The 24,075-nt window shown below is 40.6% G+C and overlaps 1 protein-coding gene across 1 annotated transcript; it reads left to right on the plus strand.

The window, feature by feature from the left end:
- The first annotated feature begins 1,565 nt into the window (after positions 1-1,565).
- Ddx21 (DExD-box helicase 21) lies at positions 1,566-22,752 on the plus strand. The gene is made up of 15 exons (XM_090346457.1): positions 1,566-1,726; positions 4,017-4,445; positions 6,169-6,244; positions 7,526-7,704; positions 8,738-8,855; positions 10,395-10,580; positions 11,723-11,868; positions 12,718-12,867; positions 13,425-13,586; positions 14,736-14,855; positions 16,442-16,515; positions 17,049-17,208; positions 18,096-18,230; positions 20,086-20,130; positions 21,249-22,752. Exons 1-15 carry the CDS (start codon positions 1,640-1,642, stop codon positions 21,531-21,533), a joined length of 2,352 nt encoding a protein of 783 aa, XP_090202583.1. The 5' UTR covers positions 1,566-1,639; the 3' UTR covers positions 21,534-22,752.
- Positions 22,753-24,075: the final 1,323 nt, after the last annotated feature.

Raw genomic sequence — 24,075 nt, forward strand, 5'->3', positions numbered from 1 at the left:
AGAAAAGCCAGAAGTGGTGTTGTGGCACAAGTGGTAGAGCTCTAGCCTTGAGAAAGCCCAAGGACAGTGCCAGTCCCTGAGTTCAAGCCCCAGGTCTGGCAAAAAGAAAAAAGAATAAGATGGTGCAGAGCATTTGTGTCTTTTTTTGGGGGGGGGCGTGAGTCCTGGGCGCTGTCCCTGAGCTCTTCTGCTCAAGGCTGCCGCCCCTACCCCTTGAGCTATAGCCCCATTTCTGGTTTTCTAGTGGTTAATTGGAGATAAGAATCTCAGGGACTTTACTGCCTGGGCTGGGCTGGCTTTGAATCTTGAACCTCAGATCTCAGCCTCTTGAGTAGCTAGGATTACAGGCGTGAGTGACCTGGCCCAACATTTTTCGTTTGATTTTTATAAGGCCTTACAGATAGGTGCAAACAGTAAACAGTTTTGCAATCCAGAACTCATTGCTGCCTACGAGATTTTGGTACATGGAAGAAGAAATATGATTCCCACAACAACTGGCAATTTGGGGGTTTGTTAACTCACAGGTTTGCTCTAAGAATAAGTTGATGTAAAAGCTAGGGAAAAAAGTACAGGGGAGCCACTGGCTCACTGCTGTCATCCTACTTAGGAGGATGAGATCAGGGTTCATAGTTGGCCTAGGCAGGAAAGTATGACACTCTTCAATTAACCACTCAAGAGCTAGACATGGACCTGTGGCTCGTTAGAACTCACTCTAACCCTGAGCACAAAAGCTCAGGGACTGCACCCAGGCCAGTGGTCAAACCCCATGCAGAGATGATTCCCCTGTCACTGGATCCTAGGTGCCTCCAGAGCTTGAACGACACCTGATACTTGTCACTCTAGTCTATAAAGCTTCATGAATAGCCAGTCGCAGTGGTTTACACCTGTAATCCTAGCTATACAGGAAGCTGAGATCAAGGTTCAAAGTCAGCCCAGGCACAAAAGGACCTGAGACTCTTATCTCCAAATAAACTGTAGAAAAGGGGAAGTGGGCCTTGCTCAAGGGTAGAGTGGTAGCATTGATCTGAAGAGCTCAGAGAAAACGCCCAAGCCCAGGGATAGGGTGGTAGCCTTGAGCTGAAGAGGTCAGGGGCAGCGCCCAGGCTGAGTTAAAGCCCCATGACCCACACAAAAAAAAAAAGCTTCACGAAGACGTTCATTCTGGCGCTATTTCTCACAACTGACTGGAAGAACACTCGGGATGTTTGGGCGTATGCATGAATGAATGTTTCAACCCTTCTGAGCTCTGGTTCTTACCCTGATCGGGCGCGTGGCCGTCACCACGAACCAGTGTCCACACACTTGTCTCGGGTTTGCACGACGGACCTCGCCATCTAACAAAAGCACTGCGGCAGCACGGAAGCAGCTAGACGTCTTCAGTGGTTAGGCAGGGCTAATGTCTGCTTCCCTCTATTCCACCCTTTGGTGAGCTCTTCCTACGGCAAGCGCTGCAAGCTGCCAACCCCCTACAACCCAGCGAAGGCCGCTCTTTCCCAGCTACCGCTTGGAGCTCCGACTTCCGCCGGAAGTGCTGGCCACAGGAAGTGACAACAGCAAGGCGGGCCGAAGGGGAAGCACTATCTTTTCCTCTGCACGCGGTTAAGGAGACCGGTCGGCTCTTGGCGGCTGGAACTCAATTATGCCGGGAAAACTCCGCAGTGACGCCGGTTTGGAATCAGACTCAGCTGTAGAAAAGATGGAGTCACAGCGAAAGCAAAATGAGAAGGTAATGCCGGGGCACCCGAGGCAGGGCAGGATCTGAGGCCGGGAGGCCAAGGGAAGCAGGGCCCTGGAGTACGGCACACGCGGAGGCTCGCCACCACCGGAGCCTGGCTGGGCGGCTCGGCGGTCGGTGTCCGTTCGTGCTGCCGCCCCGAGCCGGCGGGCGCTTGGACCTCACAAGTCTCCGACCTGTGGTGCCGGCTTTACATTTAGTTCTAGCCGGAAGGCGGATCGGAGACTGTGGTGCCGATGCCCACGTGGTCCTGAGATAGGGGAGCCGGCACCTCAGGAGTGCTGTGTTAGCGGTTAGGCCTCGGGGGTGAGCGTGCACGACTGGAGCAGAATTGAAGGCAAAGCTTTAGACCCATGAGACCCTAAACTCTTTTGCCGCTCGTGGCTGGGTCGGCATTGACATTTGTTTTCTCTATCTAGGCCAGTAGATTTCGTTTTCTGGTTAAACAGTCATCCCTTAGTAAGGTAGTGAGCCGGGCACCCGTTGCTCATGCCTGTAATCCTAGCTACTTAGGCAAAATTCAGAGGATCTCGGTTCCATTCCAGCCCGCGTAGAAAACTGTGGGAGACACCATCTATTTCTTTTTAAGCCAGAAAAAAGGTTGTTGGACAAGGAGATTTTTAATTTCATAAATAAGATTATTAAGAGTATAAGGCATCTTGGTCAGTATCACCGCTTTCATCGGTAACCCTTACAGAATGGGAATGTGTGAGGACGGTGCTAAATTACCTTGCTTGGTAGTTGTCCATATAGGTATTTTTAAAATTTACTTATTTTTATTGCTAGGGATCAAACTAAGGGCCTTTCCCCTGCTAGGCAAGAGCTCCTCCACTGCTAATCCTCAAAGCAAACTTATGATTTTTGTCTGTTATGACTTGATTTGAGCCTGAGATAAAGTTGGTGGATATTTCCTATATACTTGCAATTTTATTTTCTTCCTGTTTGTGGGTTTTCTGATGGAAGCCCATAAATACAGAAATATTCTGTTCTAGAGAACACAGACCTGTTAGCTAAAGATAGTGTGGGCAGATGCTGTTTCTCGTTTACTGACTCCTCACCTATCAGAATAGGATATGTCAGTATGTGTCAGTTGTAGGATGCTCAGAAGAGGGGCCATACTCCTTGACTTATGGAAAACTCACTCCATGGAACAGGAATGAAAGGAGTGAAGTTTTCTGCAGCATACTAGCTTTTCTTTCCATTACTTTTACATTTTTAGATTTTTTTCCAAGTTGCTGAGATTGAATCCAGAGCTCTCCAGCATGCTAGGCTGCAGGTGTTATGCTCCTGAGGTATACACTTAGTCTAGTCTATGGCTTGAGGGCAGAAGCCAGGGAGGAAGCTCTGTAGTCCTCATGGTTTTGTAATAGGCTTGGGAGTCTCCTATAGGTACTGAGATTCCCACAGCACCTAAATGTGCTGGTAGATTTACTATTGTGAAAAGTTGGAGAGGATTGGAAATTTCAGGTAAAAGCCATAATCAAATTCAGGTTTGGTTTTTGAGATTTTACCTTTTACATGCATTTGTAACTTGTGTGTTTATTTTATTATTTTTTTTAAATATATGCTTCATTTTTTGGCTGGTCCTGGGTGCTGTCCCTGAACTTTTATGCTTTACTACTTGAGCTCTACTCTATTTGGTGGTTAATTGGAAATAAGAGTCACAGACTTTGCTGCCCTGGCTAGCTTTGAACCTTGATCCTCAGCCTCTATTACCTAGGATTACAGGTGTTGGCCCCCTGTTCCCAGCTCACATATTAATGCATTTTGCTCCTTTGAGATAGGCAGGTACACATATATATTTCCCTGTTTTGTCTGCTTTTTGTAGGAATTTTAGCAGGGAGGAAAACATAAACATGCTTAACATCTGTCATGTATCTGTTGACATGTATGTCTTTATTTCTCTGAGTTAAATTTGGGCAGTACATGTTCACTTTCTAAACTATGTAATTAAGAACCTGTTGGAATATCTCAGGAGCCACTTGAAATGTCTTAGGAAAATTCAGTTTTACAATGGTTGACCAGTATTAAGGAGTTGCTAAGAGCACTGTGGATGGGCCATTCTAATAAAGATGTTTGAAATTACTTATATCCATATTGCTAAGAAATAGTACTGAAAAGCATTCTGTTTGACTTTTGCCTTTTCATAAGGTGAAAATGCAAATGTTGGAATGCCTGAAAATACCTCATAAATGCAGGTAATCTTGAAACCATACAGATTTGATGGATCATACAGATAAAATAGATGCTTTATTCACTGTTCTTTATTGTTTTGTTTTAGAAACCTAGAAAAGAAAAGCCAAAACCTAAGAAAAGTGAAGAGTCAACAGAAATTCAGGAAGAAATTGTAACCCCTAAGACTAAAAAAAAGAAAGTGGCATCTTCTGAAGTTGATATGAGTTCTCCTAAGTCCAAAAAGGCAAAAAAGCAAGAGGAGCCATCTCAAGATGATAGTATTTGTTCTAAAACCCAAAGTACTAAGAAGAAAAAGGAGCTTGTTGACAAGAAAGTTGTCTCCCCTAAAACTAACAAAGTACAAAAAAATGAGGAGGATTCTGAAGCTCCTAAGCCCAAGAAAATGAAGAAAGAAAAAGAAGTGAATGGAGAAATTGGAGAGAAAAGTCCCAAACTGAAGAATGGATTCTCCCACTCTGAACCTGACTCTCACTCCAGTGATGCTGCCAGTGAAGAAAGCAGTGAGACAGAGCAGGTAAAGTTTCACTGTAATGGATAGCATATTTGTGCTTTTCATTGTTGCAGAAAAAGAATTACTTGGGTTGGTAGATGCTTGCCTAGCATGCACGAAGACCTTGGTACTACAAACACAGAAAAAAGCCTAAAGTGGTGTCAGTCTTGAGAAAGGCCCAAGGACAGTGTTCAAGCCCTGAACTTCAAGCCCCAGGACTGGGCAAAAATAACAATAGTAATACTACACTACCCCACTTTAGTGTTAAGAATTAAACCTTTGTCCTTTTTAGTACTTATACCATCTTTTTCCCCCCCTCAGTCCTGGGGCTTGAACTCAGGGCCTGAGCACTGTCCTTGGGTTTTCTCAAGGCTAGAGCTCTACCACTTGAGCCACAAAACTACTGGCTTTTTCTACGCGTATGGTGCCGAGGAATCAAATCTTCGTACTTGCTAGGCAGGCACTCTGCCACTAGGCCAAACTCCCAGCCCCTGTCCTTGGGCACTTTTTGCTTGAGGCTAGTGTTCTGCCACTTGAGCCACAGCACCAATTCCAGCTTTTTCCGTGTATGTAGTACGGAGGAATCAAACCTAGGGCTTTGTTCACCTAGTGGTAGAGCACTCTACACTATTGACCTACCCATATTACCTTAATAGTAGACACAAATTTGATAGATTAGGCAGCAGTTCCTGAGTGGTAACCTTCAACTTCATGGTGAAACATGATCTAAAATGCTTCTTTTGTAAATAACAGGTTTATTTATTTTTTATTTATTTATTTATTTATTTTTTGCCAGTCCTGGGCTTGAGCTCAGGGCCTGAGCACTGTCCTTGGACTTTCTCAAGGCTAGAGCTCTACCACTTGAGCCTCAGCACCACTTCCGGCTTTTTTCTATGTATGTGGTACCGAGGAATCGAACCTGGGTCTTCATGCATGCTAGGCAAGCACTTTAACCACTAGGCCAAACTCCCGGCCCCAACAGGTTTATTTTTTATTTTTTTTTTTTGTCGGCCTGGAGCTTGAACTCTGACCCTGGGCACTGTCCCTGAGCTCTTCAGCTCAAGCCTACTGCCCTGCCCCTGGAGACAACCCCACTTCCCATTTTCTAGTGGTTAACTGAAGGAAGATAAGAGTCTCCCATTCTTTAGTTTCCAGGCTGGCTTTGAACCTTGATTCTCAGATCCTCAACCTCCTGAGTAGCTAGGATAACAGGCAAATAACACCTGGCAAATAACAGATCTTTTTAAGCTTAGGGAAAGTCTTACCCTGTATTATTTGCAAGTCAGAAATTACTACTGAAGTCATATATTTGAGTTCTATCACTGAATTATATCCCTCTCTCTTTGGTTGATTTAATTTTTTTCCCATTTTTTGGAACTCATTGTGTATTATAAACTGATATTGATCCATCATCTTGCATGGAATTAGAAGCATGTGCCACCACATCTAGCTTCCTTTGATTGACTTTTTTTTTTTTTTTCTTTTTTTTGGCCAGTCCTGCCTGGGGCTTGGCCTCAGAGCCTGGGCACTATACCTGAGATTCTTTTGCTCAGGGCTAGCACTGTGCCACTGAGCTACAGCACCATTTATAACTTCTTTCTGTGTATGTGGTACTGAGGAACCCAGGGCTTCATGCATGCTACGCAAACACTATCACTAAACCACATTCCCAGCCCTAAGTATTGCTTTACAGTAGGTTTTCATTGTTTAACTTATCTGACTGTTACTGATTTCCTTCCTTTGTTAGGAAGTACCTGTGGAACAAAAAGAAGGAGCTTTCTCTAATTTTCCCATATCTGAAGAGACTATTAAGCATCTCAAAGGTAATATTCTTGGAGCTATCATCTATAATGGTAGAAAATATTTGGAAGCACCCTGGCAATTTTGTGGAGGTGAACCAAGACCCACTGCCAGTGCTGGTCACATGAAGTAATTACTTGATGCTATATTAGTGTTCCACTTTCTTTCTTTCTTTCTTTCTTCCTTTTTTTTTTCTTTTTTGCCAGTCCTGGGCTTGTGCTCTGGGCCTGAGCACTGTCCTTGGACTTTCTCAAGGCTAGAGCTCTACCACTTGAGCCTCAGCACCACTCTGGCTTTTTTCTATGTATGTGGTATGGAGGAATGGAACCCAGGCCTTCCTGCATGATAGGCAAGCACTCTACCACTAGGCCAAACTCCCAGCCCAGTGTTCCGCTTTTTTAATCCTTTTTCACTTGAGATTTCCTTAAGTTAATGACAGCAAACTTGTCTATGGACTAGATGGTGCTAGATGCTCCACTAATGGTTTTCTTAGGTGCAACAAAGCCTATATTGCAGTGCCAAGTTTTCTAGCTCAGACTATCCTGTTGGTGAGAATTTATGGCTTTCTGTCATTAATTTGCTGGGGCTAGGAGTGTGGCCTAGTGACTGAGTGCTTCCCTAGCATGCATAAAGCCCTGGGTTCAATTTACTGGTAGTACATACACAGAAAAAGCTAGAAGTGATTTTTATGGCATACATGGTAAAGCACTAGCCTTGAGTAAAAGTGTCCAAGGAGCTGGGCTCAGCGGCTTACACCTGTAATCCTAGCTACTCACGAGTCTAAGATCTGAGCATCTCGGTTCAAAGCCAACTCCGGGTACTAAAGTCCATGAGGCTCTATCTCCAATTAACCCCTAGAAAACGAAATGGCACTGTGGCTCAAGGGTAGAGTGGCAGCCTTGAGTTGAAGAGCTCAGGCACGATGCCCAGGCTCGTGAGTTTGAGCCCCAGGTTTGGCAATACTAATAGTAATATATTATTCTAGTAGTAGCAGCAGCAGCATTTACTATGTCTGCTGCTTTAAAGTTTGCTGTTTTCATTTAAATAGGTTCTTTATTGGAATACATTTGAAACTGACTTTGACTTTGTAGATGTAATTGGAATAAGGGATTTCTTTAATTCTGCAGACCGGGAAACATGAAAATGCTTCTTACTGGCTGGTGGTTTATTTTTTGTTGGTTTTATTTTGCAGTTTGGGGGCCGAGTTAAAGCTCAGTGGCCAGTTGTGTGCTTAAGTGGGAATCAAACCCAAGACCACAAAAGAGGAAGTTGTGATTTAAATAACATGGTTGATTTATTCACAGCTCGTGGGGTGACATTCCTATTTCCTATACAAGCAAAGACATTTCAGCATGTCTATAGTGGGAAAGACTTAATCGCACAGGCACGAACAGGAACTGGGAAGACATTCTCCTTTGCCATCCCTTTGGTTGAGAAACTACAGAGTGGACTGCAAGACAGGAAGAGAGGCCGAGCTCCTCAGGTAACTAAAACACACATTTCATTTACTTATCTACCTCCATCATGTTTACTGTGGATCTTTTGGGGCGGGTGGGGAGGGGATGGCAGTGATGACCATGACAAGGAGTGACAGTCCTAGGTCTTGAACATGGGGCCTAGGTGCTGGCCCTATGTGGTTTCTTTGCTCAATGCTAGTGTTCTACCACTTCAGCCACAGCTCTGCGTCTGCCTGTTTCGGTTACTAATAGGAGGTAAGTCTCATCAACTTTCCTACCTGGACTGACTTCTCAGGTCAGGCATAGCTGCTTTTATCCCACTTTTATTGTATATATTCATCTGAGGGTAAACCAGGATAGTTCTTTTATGGCTGTCTGCCATAAACTATATGTTTACATTGCAGTCTGTTCCATGGTTGTGACTACTTGCATTATTATTAATCCCTTCAAGATACTGTATGTAGACTCATAGGTTTGAACAAGTATCTGACTTGTGTGCTTATATAGCAAAAGTATTTTTATGTTTAGTAGAACTTATCTGCCTATTTTGGAGTACAACTACCTGGGCTTAAATCTAGGCAATAAATCTCTATCAGCTAGTCTTAGTTTTAAATTTTTGATTTAGTTTTTTTATTGTTTGTTTTTTTGCTTTATTCAAGGTTTTTTCACTCTATATTTACATCCAAGCTGATGGTAAGAGTACATACTCAGAATAATACATATTAAGAGTACTTAATAGAGTCCAGAACAGAATAGAAGCAGAAATATTAGCTAACATAATTAATGTAGTGTCTTGCTCACATTTGCAAAGAATGTTCTTCTGAAAGCCTGTGCAGGACCTATAGGCAAAGACCTGTAGACCTATAAACCATGTAAGCTTTGTGGAGTATGGTGGTTTGTATTCTTCAGAAGCTGTGTTATGTGTATGATCCTTTGAAGCACATTGCAGAGCATATAATGGATGTTTGGAAAGCGTATCAACTTCCTGGTGAATTCCAGACTGACCAAGAAACATATTGCATAGTACTTTGAATTCAGTGGTTAGTGTTTTTTTTCCAGGTACTTGTTCTTGCGCCTACAAGAGAGTTGGCAAGTCAAGTCAGCAGAGATTTCAGCGACATCACAAAAAAGCTATCTGTGGCTTGCTTTTATGGTGGAACTCCTTATGGAGGTCAAAGTAAGTAAATTGAAAAGTGGGAGGTGAAAATGCTGTGACTGGATTTCTTCTGAATTGACATTTTTTAAATCTAGTTGTTTATGTTCATAATTTTTTTATGGTTCTTGTTCAAAGATAGGATAATGGTTCTGTGTGATGTGTAAATTCTATATATGGTTCTTGGTAGTTTTTTGTTATTCTCAGAATTTAAAAGACTACAAAGGTAATTTTTTGTGCCTGTTGAACAGATAGGATCTAGTTTGTCAGTTTCTTCAGTGTATTGCATACTGTTCTTGCTGTAAGTAAGCTTTTGGTGGCTTCTCTTTTTGGTAATATAGAAAGGATGTAAAAAGATAGATTTAAGGCATACCAAGCTTATGATGATTACTTTCCAGCTTTGAAGGCTCTTAGACTTTCTTTTTTTTATTGTAATTAATAGAAGGGTTACATTATATTCACCAGATAGAAGATGCATTACTTCAAATACATTGATACCCTTTCTCATGACATGGTCCCTATTTCCGTGTCCCGGCCCCCCCCCCCCCCCCCCCCGGCTCTTAGACTTTCATATCAGAAAAGCCTGTCTTTCATTTAGACTGTTGACATGAATAGTATGATTATGCTCAAATTGTTTAAATTTTCTAAGTTTAAACTTTGACATGACATTCTTATCTATAATAACTAGGATTACTAGGACTACCATGTAGAAGATTTAATTAATGTATGTGAGGTGTCTGGTAAAATCTCTAGATTGCAAATTGCAGCTCAATTGAAAAAAAAAGCTAAGTTATTACCATCTCATCCATTAATATTGAATACCTCATTTCCATGAGCATTTCTATATCTTGTTAGAATATTTATTCATCCATTCTGTCTCTTCTACTCTATAATTGTTCAGTACAAAATAGAAAAAAAAAGTTGTGGGGGGTCAGTCAGTCATGGGACTTGAACTCTGGGCTTGGCTGCTGTCCCTGAGCTCTTTAGCTCAGGGCTATCACTGTGCCACTTAAGCCACAGTGCCACTTCTGGTTTCTGGTGGTTAATTGGAGATAAGAGTTTCATAGACTTTTGTGCCGTGTTGGCTTTGAACCTCAGTCCTCAGATCTCAGCCTCCTGAATAGCTGGGATTATAAGCATGAGCCATAATGCCTGACTGAAAAATTCATGTTTTAAACCAAATGTGGTGATGAATACTGTAATCCTGGCACTCACGTTATTTAGCTAGAAAGATCAAAAGTTCGAAGCCAGCGTGGTTATATGGAAAGACTCTGCCTCAGGAAAACAAACAAAAACAAAAGATCCTATTTCTTTGAGATTCTTATTCTTACTCGGTCTTAAACTTTGACATTTTTCACTAATTGAGGGAGTCATTCTTGGCTGATGTGACTATGCCATAATCAAGCATTTCCTTTTAAGTCATTTTCTTATAAATTTTTCCCACTGTATCTAGGAGCACCTTTAGTGGTGATCTCCTCATTAGTTAGCATACTACTTAGAGTGAAAATACACTTGTCCCAAACTGTGTTATTTCAAATAGCAAAACTTATTTGTTCCTTATAGTTGAGCGGATGCGGAATGGAATTGACATCCTGGTTGGGACCCCAGGTCGAATCAAAGACCACCTACAGAATGGCAAGCTTGATCTCACCAAGCTTAAGCATGTTGTGCTGGATGAAGTTGACCAGATGTTGGATATGGGTTTTGCAGATCAAGTAGAAGAGATCTTATGTGTGGCCTACAAGAAAGGTAACCCCCAAATTTTGAGCTAATGGACCAGTGGAAGAGATTAAGTGAATCACTGGGAAATGGAAGGGCTTAGCTTTTTCAGTTAAAAACCTGGGAGTGAGGTTTTAAAAAGTCATGATTTATCTCATAACTACAGTGAAAGAGAACTTAATAATCAAAAGAGAAATGAACTGTCTCACCAGTTGGTGTACTTTGATTTCTGTGTTCTATGTGTTGTATGTGTGCTAGTTACAACAAATTAACCATATATATTAGTCAGCTTATACTCTACATGATTTCCATTACCCACCTATTTTTCTTACTATTCCATGTAAGTATTTAGTCATGCAAGTAGATTTCCTCACAGCAATTTCTAAATTGTCTTTGTTGTTGCTCATGGGACTTACTTAAACTCTGGGCCTGGACATTATTCCTGAGCTCTTCAGCTCAAGGCTACCACTCTACCACGTGAGTCACAGCGCTACTTCCAGTTTTATGTTAACTGGAGATAAGAGCCTCATGAACTTCAATGCCTGGGCTGGCTTTGAACCCTGATCCTCAGCTCTCAGCCTATTGAGTAGCTAGAATTACAGTCATGAGCTACCTGGCCTGACTAATACACTGGTTTTTATTAGGTTACTTGTGTCAGATATTTGTACTTGTGACTACTAGATTTGATAAACTGGTAGACCTTACTATACTACATATATTTCCTTTGTGGAAGCCAATGATCAGGAAAGCAAATTAAGTTTAAAATATGGTCACTGGAGCTGAGAGTTTGGCCGAGTGATAGAGTGCTTGCCTAGCATGCACAACGACCCAGGTTTGATTCCTCAGTGCCACATACATAGAAAAAAGTTGGAAGTGGTGCTGTGGCTCAAGTGGTAGAGCTCTAGCCTTGAGGATAGCCCAAGGACAACACTCAGGCCCTGAGTTCAAACCCCAGGACCAGCAAAAAAAAGAAAAAAAATGTGGTCACTATTTGAAGAATCTTTTGGATAGGTTATTTCAGTTGTTGGGAACCTTCGATGTTACATTTTTGTGTCCTTAATGCCTGGTTGACCTCAGGTGGTTGCTAGTGGACCCTGGAAGGACTAAGGTGAGGAAGAGTGCTCTGTAGATTTGTTTGAATTATTCATGCTGACTTTTTTTCCCCCCCAAAGATTCTGAAGACAATCCCCAAACATTGCTTTTTTCTGCAACTTGCCCTCATTGGGTATTTAATGTTGCTAAGAAATACATGAAATCTACATATGAACAGGTGGACCTGATTGGTAAAAAGACTCAGAAAACAGCAGTAACTGTGGAGGTAAATAAGTGATTTATTTAGTTGGCGGAATTAGTATTAAGTTGTCTCATTTGTTTCCTTTCTGATAGTATTAAGACTGGCAAATACAAGTCCTTTGTCCAAATGAGTACTAAATTTATATGAAGAGCAAACTAAAGGTGAATTTCTAGGCCGGGAGTTTCTAGAAGTAGAGTGCTTGCCTAGCATACATGAAGACCCAAGTTCAATTCCTCAATACCACCTACATAGAAAAGCTGGAAGTGGTGCTGTTGCCCAGGTGGTAGAACTCTAGCCTTGAGGACTAGCAAAAAAAAAAAGATACATTTCTATTTGAGTTGTATTTGATGGCTGTGTTTCATCATCTAGTAACCTGAATAAAAGAACCATCTGTAATCTAAATGTCTTAATTATGTAGAAAAATGAATTAGGATTTAGCCACTAGAGGACAACAGCACATGCTTTATCTTGAGGCGCTTTTTATCTTAGGCTCTAATACCTAGATGAATACATTTCAACAAGGAATAGACCTGTGTAGTAACTGATGACAGATTATATTTTAAGTGATCAAAAGACAAGACCCACAGAAACTTTTAGTTTCCTTTACGAAGCTGGGAGTGGCGTTTTGTTGTATTTTGTGGTTGAGAAAATTAAAAAGCTGGATACTTGGGAGAAAAAGAAGAGAGACAAGTATCAGACCATGTCACCTTGCTCCTCACTTGGATGGTTTATTGTTTTGTTGGATTCTTTAGGCAGAAGTGACATACAGCAGCTCAATCTTGAGGAGTTGTTTATGATACCAAGAGATGAATTAGCCAGTTGGAATTGGGACATTTCCACAAAGCTTTACAAAAAAATTTTTTTCTCCCAAAGCATTTAGCTATCAAGTGTCATTGGACTGAGAGGGCTGCAGTCATTGGGGATGTGATCCGAGTGTACAGTGGTCACCAGGGGCGCACCATCATCTTCTGTGAAACCAAGAAAGAAGCCCAAGAACTGGCCCAGAGTACTGCTATGAAGCAGGTTGGTCTTTCATGATTGCAAAGCTGGGCCATCAATAAATCTTCAAATTGAATGTCTAGCTGTCTTCATTTGTCTTGTGATTTCCAGCTTTTAGGTTCAGTCTCATCTCACTATGGGAGAAAGATGACTCAAACCTAAAGCTTCATGACAAAGTAGGATTTGTCACTCCTGTCTGAGTTCTCAGTCTTGATGAATGTTTTATATAATTCATGTATGCGGCTGGGAGTTTGGCCTAGTAGTAGAGTGCTTGTCTTATATGCACTGAGACTGGGGTTCAATTCCTTGGTATAGAAGAAGCTGGAAGTGGTATTGTGGCTCAAGTAGAAGGGTTGTAGCCTTGAGAAAACCCAAGGACAGTGCTCAGGACCTAAGCTCAAGCCCAGGACTGGCAAAAAAAAAAAAAAAAAAAATTGATTTACTGACTGAGAGCTTGGAGGTAATTTGGAGGTTTTTAAAGACATGCCTTTGCCTCTTTGTAATATTTCCAACACAATCATCAAAATATGAATATATAAATATCTTTATAAGCCTTAATTATCTCTTGTTGGATTTGGCAGGAAGCCCAATCATTACATGGAGACATTCCACAGAAGCAAAGGGAAATCACCCTGAAAGGTTTTAGAAATGGTCACTTTGGAGTTTTGGTGGCAACTAATGTCGCTGCGCGTGGTTTAGACATCCCTGAGGTTGATTTGGTTGTACAGAGTTCCCCACCAAAGGTATGTGTACTATACTTATAAGATGAAGTTTTGTTTCTTGGGGATTCTAAAACAAGTTGTTTAGTAGCTATATCTACAGTGTAACAGGGTGCTAAGGGTGACTTTGAAAGTTGACCAATTGTCCTGGTGTCAGAATTGACAAAGGAACAGTGGTGGCTAGAGATGGAAGAAGATACCTTCTGCTGCCAGGCAGAAGTCTTCATGGAGGATAGGGTGTATAATTCAGAGAGGATCTTGAAGTTGGGGAGAAGGACTTGAAGATGAGGTAGATAATAGGAATATGTAAATGTACACGCTAGAAGAATACAAAATAGAAAAGGACTGTCTGTATTCAATAACCTTGTGATTGCAGTTGCTGAGGCTTGTAGATTACAGAACCTTTTAATCTAGGCATAGTTTTAAGTTTTTAATTTTTTATGTGTTCTGAATATTTAAAAGATAAAAAATATGTTTAATGTAAGGCTAAACATATTTTATATAAATGGCATATGAAAATGAAATGACTTGGATACAGAGAGCTAATTTAAATATATGTTACTTTTTTTAGCTTGTATTATGGCTGCTTAAAATTGGAAATACATGCATTGTTAGACAATACCCTTTGCCAATTTACTTACAGGATAGGAAGGGACTGATGTTGAAGAGGTGTTTTACACCTTACATAGACATTTATTTGCTTTTTAAAAATTTTATTTTATTATTTTGTTATTGTCCAGATAATGTATAGAGGAGTTCTGGTACAATAGTCAGGTAGCAGGTGCATTACTTCTCACACATTGATACCCCTTTTTGTTTGCTTTGAATGGAAGTGTCAGCTCGTTGTTGTCTCACACATATAATCCTATGTTCCCAGCAGTTTGAGGTCTGGGGATCACAGTTCACAGCCAGCCCAACCAGGAAAATCCTGAGACTTAACAAGACAACCCTGGCTCTTAAGTGATAAGAGTGCTGGCCTTGAGCAGTAAAGCACAGGGATGGTTACTAGGCTCTTGAGTTTAATACTCAGGACCAACATGTGAAAGAAAATTGAGATGTTAAGGGACCTTTTCCCTCCGCCTAGGGCATGTAACTGCACTCACTAGTGTTCACTGACCTCTGCATAGGTTGTCAGGCATGTGTCTCTATTGTCACTCAATTTTTCTTTAATAGGATGTGGAGTCCTACATTCATCGTTCTGGGCGCACAGGTCGAGCTGGAAGGACAGGGGTTTGCATCTGCTTCTATCAGCACAAAGAAGAATACCAATTAGTACAAGTAGAGCAAAAAGCGGTAAAATTACTTTCCTCACTTTCATCTAGCACATGTGGCTTGGGGTGTGTGTGTAGGTGTCTGTGCCTTTTGCCAGTCCTGGGGCTTGAACTAAGCCTAGGCTCTGTCCCTGAGCCTCTTTGTGCTTAAGGATAACACTGTACCTACCACTTGATTCACATTGCCACCTTTGGCTTTTTCAGTGTTGTTTATTGGAGATAGAAGAGTCTTAGGGACTTTTCTGCCTGGGCTGGCTTCAAACCACAATCCTCAGTTCTCAGCCTTGTATGTAGCTGGGATTGCATTTTCAAGCCACTGGCACCCAGAGTTATTCATTTTTATCAAACTTCTATGACTTGTTTCTGGCATGGTATGTTGAAACATAATAAGTACATTTTGTTTTTGTATATGGATCTTTGATAACAGGCCCCTTTTTAAAAACTTTGCATTTGTAAACCGTCCTTTTCATGTACTTAAAAGGCAGTTTTCACACAGATGAGCATACCAGAAACATTTGAGAAGATTAAGGAGCACAGGAGTTCTCAGAAGAATGGGGGGGGATGTCAAAAAGACTCTCAGGTTATAGCTCGGTGGTAGTACGCTTGCCTAGCATGCATAAGCTCGAATTCAGCCTCCTTCAAAAAAAAAAATCCGAAACAGAAAAGATAATGCCAAGGAGAGGTAGGCATACCTTATAGAATTGAAATAAATTTTGTAGATTGCTTTTTCAGAGATAGAGCTTAACCTTCTCCCTTTTGACTTATTGAAGGAGAGTAGAATTTACAGTGGAGAGTCCTGCAAACACTGCCCAGGCCAGGAAGTCATAGTTCACCCAGTCATTTAGCACGTGTCCCTGACGTGAGCTGGGAAGATACAGTCACCTCTGGAGATCTTTTGTTTAATCCTATAACCTGATCCTTTAGACATCCAACCTTTCAAACTAAAATCTAAACTAAAAATCAAACTAAAGTTCAGGGAACACAAGGAAAGACAGGAACAAAGTCCTGAATTCTTAGTTCTAACAAATCTACCCTAGTAACTTAGATGCTAGCTATAGCAGACTTGCTGTGTGCTCTACAAAAATTCCTTTCATTGTTTCTGCAACTTTCTCTAAATATGATAAAGGTTCTTCTTTTTTTGTGCCAGTTCTGGGGCTTGGACTCATAACCTGGGCACTGCACTGTGCTTGGGCTTTCTCAAGGCTAGCACTCTACCACTTGAGCCATAGCACCACTTGCTTTTTTCTTTGTATGTGGTATAGAGGAGTCAAATCCAGGGCTCTGTGCATGCTAAGGGAGCACTTATATATATGTGGTACTAAGGAATTGGTCCTCTTGCATGCTAGGCAAGCACTCTACCACTAGGCTAAACTCCGATAAAGTTTATTTTTAGGTCTATTTGTTTATATTGTAGATGGGCATGTATTCAGGCTATGTAGCTTAAGCTGCCCTCGACCTTTCCCTATCCTCCTTGGTTTTACAGTCCCGTGTCAGGCCTTGACAACTTTTTTTTAAATGACTATCATGTATTTTGGGGGCATGTGTGTGTGTGTTTGTCTAGAAGTAATGGATGGACATTTTTATGTTAAATTATTCATTTTTGTACAGGGAATTAAGTTTAAACGAATAGGTGTTCCTTCTGCAACAGAAATAATAAAAGCTTCTAGCAAAGATGCCATCAGGTATGTTTACCCATCATTACTAAAGTGTGTTTTAGTGCTTGGTCTGTTTTTGTGCTGTATCTTTATTGATTCCTTTTCATTTCCGGGTATAAGCTAGGCACACTTTTTATTGAAGTTCTAAACTTTTTCCTAATGCAAACACTGTCACTGTCATCCTATAAAAGTCTTTTTTTTTTTTTTTTCATTAAAAGTTGATAACCTTCTTATCCTAAAAACTCAGACTCGTCAGTGTTGTAGGGTACCAATTCAGGAAATTTGGGGTTGGATGGCTGGAAAGGAGATAAGTGGTTCATAAGGGACAGCTTCCAGCGGCATCGTTTAGAGACATCTTAGTGGCCTTGTCCTTGCTCATTCTAGTACTGGAGAATCACTTCCAACTTGGAAGCACCCTGATGGGTACTGTTGCAAAGATAATTACCTCCTAACAAATAACAGGGTCTTTCATAAAGTCCTCATCATTTTTAAATTGACTTGCAGTATCTTTAAATTGTAAATGTTTTTCCTAATTACAAACACTGTCATTGTAATCATAGGCTTTTAGATACTGTGCCTCCCACCGCTGTCAGCCACTTCAAGCAGTCAGCTGAGAAGCTTATAGAGGAGAAGGGAGCTGTGGAAGCCCTGGCTGCAGCCCTAGCCCATATTTCGGGTGCCACATCAGTGGATCAACGCTCTTTGATCAATTCACAGGCCGTAAGTTTTGAATATATTATTTGGGGTTTGAGCAGTGCTTGAGTTTATTTAAAATTTTGTTTCATTTTCTTGTGAAGAAAAGGTACTTTTTTTTTTTTTTTTTTCCTCCAGTCCTGGGGACTGAACTCGAACTGAGCACAGTCCTTGAGCTTTCTCAAGGCTAGATCTCTTATTACTTGAGTCACAGCACCACTTCTGGCTTTTTCTGTGTATATGATACTGAGGAATCAAATCCAGTCTTCGTGCATACTAGGCAAGCACTCTTACCATTGGGCCAAACTCCAGGTCCCCCAAGTACTATTTTATTTATTTATTTACTTACTTATTTTTATTTTATTGTCAGGATAATGTATAGAGGGGTTACAGTTAAATTCATCAGGTAGTAGATGCATTACTTCTCGCACATTGATACCCTTTCTCATGTTTTTGTCCCTGTTTCTCTCTCCCCACCCCCTCCCAAGTACTATTTTTTTTTTTTTTTTTTGCCAGTCCTAGGCTTGAGCTCGGGGTCTGAGCACTGTCCTTGGACTTTCTCAAGGCTAGAGCTCTACCACTTGAGCCTCAGCACCACTTTCAGCTTTTTCTATGTATGTGGTACCGATGTTTTGAATTCTAAGAGCCCCAAAATACATATTCTAAATGAAATGGAAGTACATTTAATAGCATATCTAGAACTTTAGAAGAGGTATACTTTTTTTTCTTTTATAAATTGAAAAGGTTAAATTCAGTAAGATGATTATAGATCCACATGTAGTTTTAAGAATAATGTATCAATTCTTTGTACAGTGGAAAAAAATATGATCAGATATTGACACTGATATAATGCACCAATCGTATTGATTTCTGTAGTTAATAATTGTAATGACTGTGTTTCTTTCTACCATAAGGGTTTTGTGACCATAATCTTGAAATGCTCAATTGAAATGCCGAACATTAGTTACGCTTGGAAAGAACTTAAGGAACAACTGGGTGAGAACATCGATTCCAAAATAAAGGGAATGGTCTTCCTCAAGGGAAAGTTGGTAAGTCTAGGGCTTCCCCTGTGACACATAGCTTAATGTGGTCTGGGATGCAGGATTCAGTTTGTCAATATTTTCCATGATATGAATTACCATTTAAATACTGGTATTGAAGACAGATAGTAATCAGTCTCTGTTGCAAATCATTCTGCAAATAGTGCCAGACATATCCATATATATTAACTAAATAACATGTATCCAGCTATACCATTACAACTAACTCTAGACTTACAACTTACTCTAGACTTCACTGTAACTCTGTGGGAGGGAGAAGGAGAGGGGGAAAGACAGATAAATACATAATAGTGCTGTGAAAATATTTGACTTTGTGGGATCCTTAAAGGGTTAGATGTACATGGGTCATACATGGAGAACCCTGTGCATTGTAGTGAACCAATTTAGATTTATCCCCAAAAGTTACTGTGGACATGCCTGTAGAGATAAGCCAAGTGGTCAGACAGTAATTTATTTTATCTGAAGTACAAGCTGGACCTATGCTGTTCAGTGTTTCTCCCTTTGCAGTGTTCTTAATGACTTTGCTTCATTGTAACTTTGTGAGAGGCTTACCAGACAGGTTCAGCAAGCATCTGTATTTGCACTTCAGCTTTCTTAGGATGTAACTTTTATTCAGATATATTTTGCTATGTTTGCTTACTAACTAAAAGTCTAGTGAGCACTGGACCATGCAAGTTTCAGAAATAGTTTTATTTGTTTTGATGGAGCTAAGGTTCAAATCTGGGGTATTCCACTTATTAGACATGTGCTCTACCACTTGAGGCATTTCTTAGCCCCAAATACCGTTAAAGACTGCAGCAAGAGGAGTGGTACTTGTACAGCAGTGCTTTGACTTGTTCTTGACTTCCTTGACTGGCAGGGAAACCACTTTTTAGCAAAAATTGATCCTGAAAACTATTTTTTCTTATACTGTCTCAGGAGGCCAAATTATAGAACACTAGATATTAGCAATAGATCTTTACTTTTCTGCTCTAAGTTGGTGGTACAGGTTTTAGAGCCTTGCAAACCATGGGGTTTTTTGTTGTTGTTATTGTTTGTTTTTGTTGTTATTTGCTTGCTTGTTTTTGTGCTGCTAATAGAGTTTATTCAACACAAGCATTTAACCACTTGGGCCACACCTCTAGCCTGGCCTCTTGATAGTTAATTAGTGGTAGAGTATCACAGGCTTTTCTGCTTCCACTGATTTTGAACCCCAGCCTCCTGAGTAGACAGTTACAAACATGAGACAGCAGGGCCCACCTCAGACCGTGTTTTTAGGTACTGCTCCACTTCACACCTGTGAGACTCAGTTGTATAGTGCAGCTAATAGCCTTTTTGTGCCACCCAGGAAGGAGGCCATTCTAGATTCCTATCATAACTTGAAGGATTTTGATACTGTCTATAGTGGTAAACCCCTTTATATAGCTAGATAGATACCAATATATCTGTACTCCCATTTTTGTGTTTGGGGGTGGTGTCATGAGGCTTGAACTCCGCCTAGGCGCTGTCCCTAAGCTCTTCAGCTCAAGACTACCACCTACTTGTGAGCCAAGCCCCACTTCCCATTTTCTAGGTTAATGGGAGATAAGAGTCTCAGGTCCTTTTGTGCCCAGGCTGGCTTTGAACCTTGATCCTCAGATCTCAGCCTCCTGAGTAGGTAGGATTACAGATATGAGCCACCTCGCCCAGCTTCTATACCCATCTTTCTATATGGGCTAATAGTTACTAAAGGGCTTACACAGTATTAATAGCTAAGAATCTCTCTAATTCTAGATCCTTCTTAAGTACTCTTTTAGATACCTGTGGTTTGCAGTGTCACTCAGTATATTCTGCTTGGATTAACTTCATTTTCTTTGCTTCCTAGGGTGTTTGTTTTGATGTACCTACTGCAGCTGTCACAGAAATACAGGTATTTGTTCTTGAGCTTACAGTGAATATGCTTAATTTGTAAAGCATTTATTATGAAAATACAGAATCAATGAGTCATAATTGCTAAACTCAGTCCCTTACTTAAAAGACAGTCAAGTTTTAAATTTACAGTTTTATTTCTTTATTCTATGTTTTTGTTGAGGCTGCATTTTGTCCTTCCTACCATTCTGGATATCTCTCCCCACCCTCCCAAGGTTACTCTGAGTTGTGCATGTTTTCATATACATTTTAAAATTGATCCATCTTAATTCAAGTCTGTATTTCTAAATGTGTTATTTGGTTCTGTGTATGTATATCTGTGTGTGTTGATCTTGGGGTTTAAATTCTGGGCCTGGGCACTGACACTTAAGATTTTTTTTTTTTTTTTTTTTTTTTTTTTGCCCATGGCTAGTGTTTTACCACTTAAGCCACAGCTCTATTTGGTAATGAATTGGAGATTAGTTTTATGGACTTTCTTCCATGGCTGCCTTCAAACTGCAATCCTCAAATTTTAAGTCTCTTAAGTAGGAGAGTACACGCTCATATCACTGGGACCCCACCTCATACTTCTGTTGTATTCTGACTGCTGTAGAATCTAGCAGTTGGCTAGCACATGTGATGAGGGCTCCCTCTCGTGGTGAAATGTGTCTTTCCAGACATCAATAGCTTCTGAGCGTAAGAGGATCATTGGGTTTTTTTGTTTGTTCGTTTTTGTGGATCATGGGGCTTGATCTTGGCCTGGACACTGTCCTTGAGCTCTTCAGCTCAAGGCTACCACCCTACCCTTGAGCCAAGTCCCACCTCCCATTGTTAATCAACCTAGTTGTTGTTGTTGTTGTGTGTGTGGCTTTTAAAAAATTATAAAGGGGATCTATAGAAAGTTTACAGTCATATATCCAGACAGTTCTTTTTTTGTTTGTTTTGTTTTGTTTTCTTCGTTGTGAAGATTGAACCCTGGGCCTTGGCACTGTCCTTGAGCAATTCAGCTCAAGAGTAACACTATCACATTGAGCTACAGCTCCACTTCCAGATCCAGTTCTTTTGAAAAATAATTTTCTCGTGATGTTTCCAAATTTTATAAAAATCAGAGCATGTAATAACAAAACCTTCTCTCAACAGGAGAAATGGCATGATTCACGGCGTTGGCAGCTGTCTGTGGCCACAGAGCAACCAGAGCTAGAAGGACCACCAGAAGGATTCCGAGGTGGCAGGGGACAGCGGGATGGTAGCCGAGGCGGCAGGGGACAGCGAGATGGCAGCCGAGGTTTCAGGGGACAGCGGAATGGAACCAGAAACTTCAGGGGACAGCGGGGCGGAAATAGAAGTTTCAGGGGACAGTCAGGAGGTGGCAACCAAAGTAATAGAGGGCAGAAGCGGAGTTTCAATAAAGCGTTTGGTCAGTGAGAAGTAGAGGACATACGACTGTGTTTGGCCACATGAACACTATTTCTCACACAGTCCAAAGAAGTGTGCTGTCTTTGGTCCCATGTCCAGGCCCCATCCCTTGCAGAGACAGGTTTCATTCATCCAAATCATCTCATCTGTTACCATTTACATCATTATTGCTACCACTTTTCTCAACTTTTTATCTTAAGGAATATGAATGTATTGCATTTATATTCTAATATGTTTTCTGTAGTTAAAAGACTGAGTCAGTCATCATGTGTCTTCCTGTATTTGTAAGTTGATCTTTTTTTTTCTTCATAGTGCTGGGAATTGAACTCAAAACTTTACATATATTAAATATGTGTCCTCTCACTAAGTTTTATTCCCTTTTCCCAAAAGTGTTTCAATAATGTTCTCTAAAGAAAATATTCCTGGGCCTCCTGCCAAGGAATTATTCCTGGTTATTTTATATGGTATCTTCTGAGAATTAATGGTGAGCAATATTTTGAAAAGAGGTTTCAGACTTAGGTGAGTTGTATTATAGTTTATGCCTGCCTCTGTTTTAAATTTGGGGGATGAAATATACTCTATGGATTACCCATAGCTGTGCTCATTTTGATATGTTTAGCTTCTCTTTACAAGGTGTGATTCAGGCAAATTGATCACAATAGTGTAAGTAGAAGCACCTTTGAATATAAAGTCAGTCTTTCTAAGGTTAAGTCAAATGTATATGATGGCTCCAAAGTTTGCTTTCTGAAAATTAGGAGTCTGGATAAATGCTGTTTAGATAATTGTACTACAGTTTCAAAAGGTTAACATTGTCTATTGTTAAGAATTAAGAGACTAAGGGGCCTCGTTATATATTGCTGAATACATTCTCATGTAGGAAATCATTACCACTAATGCACAAAGAAAGGAATGAATATGAAAGTACCTGCCAAAGCGTTCTTTTATTGGATCATGAGTTTTAGGAGGTTAACTTCTAGTATGCAGTCTGGGATTTTTAGGTAATAGTACTGTCTTATGATTTTTGCTTCTCAGTATCCTAGATCTTAAGCCACAACATATAGGATATACTCTGTTAAAGTATTTCTCCATTAAGAGGTGTTCACTGCTTAGGCACATCTTTTAAGACAGCTCTATGGTTATTTTATACTGTTGTATTGCAGGAACTGAAGAAATGATTCTAATGCTAGGCAAATGACTAGAACATAATTTCTCTGGAAAACATAGACATGGCATAATGGCATAGAAGCTTAAGGGTGTCATTGTCTTCTCACCTTAGTTTCTGGAAATTCTGTACTGGGGATCTTGGCATAAACTCTGAAGGAAAGTTTAAACCACAATTTTAGTTTAAACAACTAAACTCTTTATAGGCTCTTGATTCTGTATCTGTTTTCACTAACTGCCTCCTACTTGGGTCCCCTTGTGAGGGATTCTGACAGCCACTTTATCCTGATCACTCAGGCGGGTTCCTACTATGTTTTTAGAATATTCTCTCTCTCTCTCTCTCTCTCTCTCTCTCTCTCTCTCTCTCTCTCTCTCTCTCTCTCTCTCTCTCTCCCTCTCTCCCTCTCTCCCTCTCTCCCTCTCTCCCTCTCTCCCTCTCTCCCTCTCTCCCTCTCCCCCTCTCCCCCTCCCTCCCTCCTTCTCTGTCTCCCTCTCCCCCCTCCCTCTCTCCCTCTCCCTCTAGTTATTATAAAGGTGATGTACAGAAAGATTATAGTTATAGTTACATAAGTTAGGTAATAAGTACAGTTCTTTTTGGACAGTGTTGTCCCTTTCCTTGCTCTCTCCTGACTTGCTCTCTCCTGGCTTATTTTTTAAGTTGTCACTTCATTCCTGTGGTTTGTGGCTTCCCATCAGGCTACAGGGAACTAGGAAAGGTATGTGATGGTAGTCCACATATGCCTTGTGGGTTATAATTTATTAGATTCTGGTTTTGCCCCAAATACTGGTTGTGTTATGACAATAACCAAAATATCCAATCTGGGGAATAAAAGTTAAGTGTGTCAATCAATTTAAAAGATTATAGTGTCTACTCCTTGTAAAGGAACAGCTTAAATGTGGATTTTGGAATAGCATAAATAAAGAGGGGGTGACTAATAGGAATTTTAAGAAAAGTATTCCCCCACCCCACCCCTGGTGATATCAGTGCCAATGCTTGAACTCAGGGCCTCAAGCAAGACTCAGCTTTTTCACTCAAAGCTGATGCTCTACCACTTGAATCATACCTCCAGTCCACATTTTTGCTGATTAATTGGAGATAGATTCCCTTTGACTTATTTCCTGGGCTGGCTCCTTACCAAATATGGCTTTTTCAGTAAATGAAGTTAACATTTTTTCTAGATTCCAGAGTTCAAACCATATTTATAAATACATAATTCATCTTCTCTTGGTTTAAATGGGCTTATTGGTTTAAGTGGGGAAATAATTACCATTTTGCTACAGAGAAAATATTTTCTAATTTATGTACCAACTCAATGTACTTTTGAAACTAAACCCATTTTTTGTTAACAATTTGTGTAAAGGTTTCTCTGCAGTTGTACATAAAATGTTT

The sequence above is a fragment of the Megascapheus bottae genome, chromosome 15 (assembly GCF_031878675.1).
Source record: "Megascapheus bottae isolate mThoBot1 chromosome 15, mThoBot2.hap1, whole genome shotgun sequence".
NCBI lineage: Eukaryota > Metazoa > Chordata > Mammalia > Rodentia > Geomyidae > Megascapheus > Megascapheus bottae.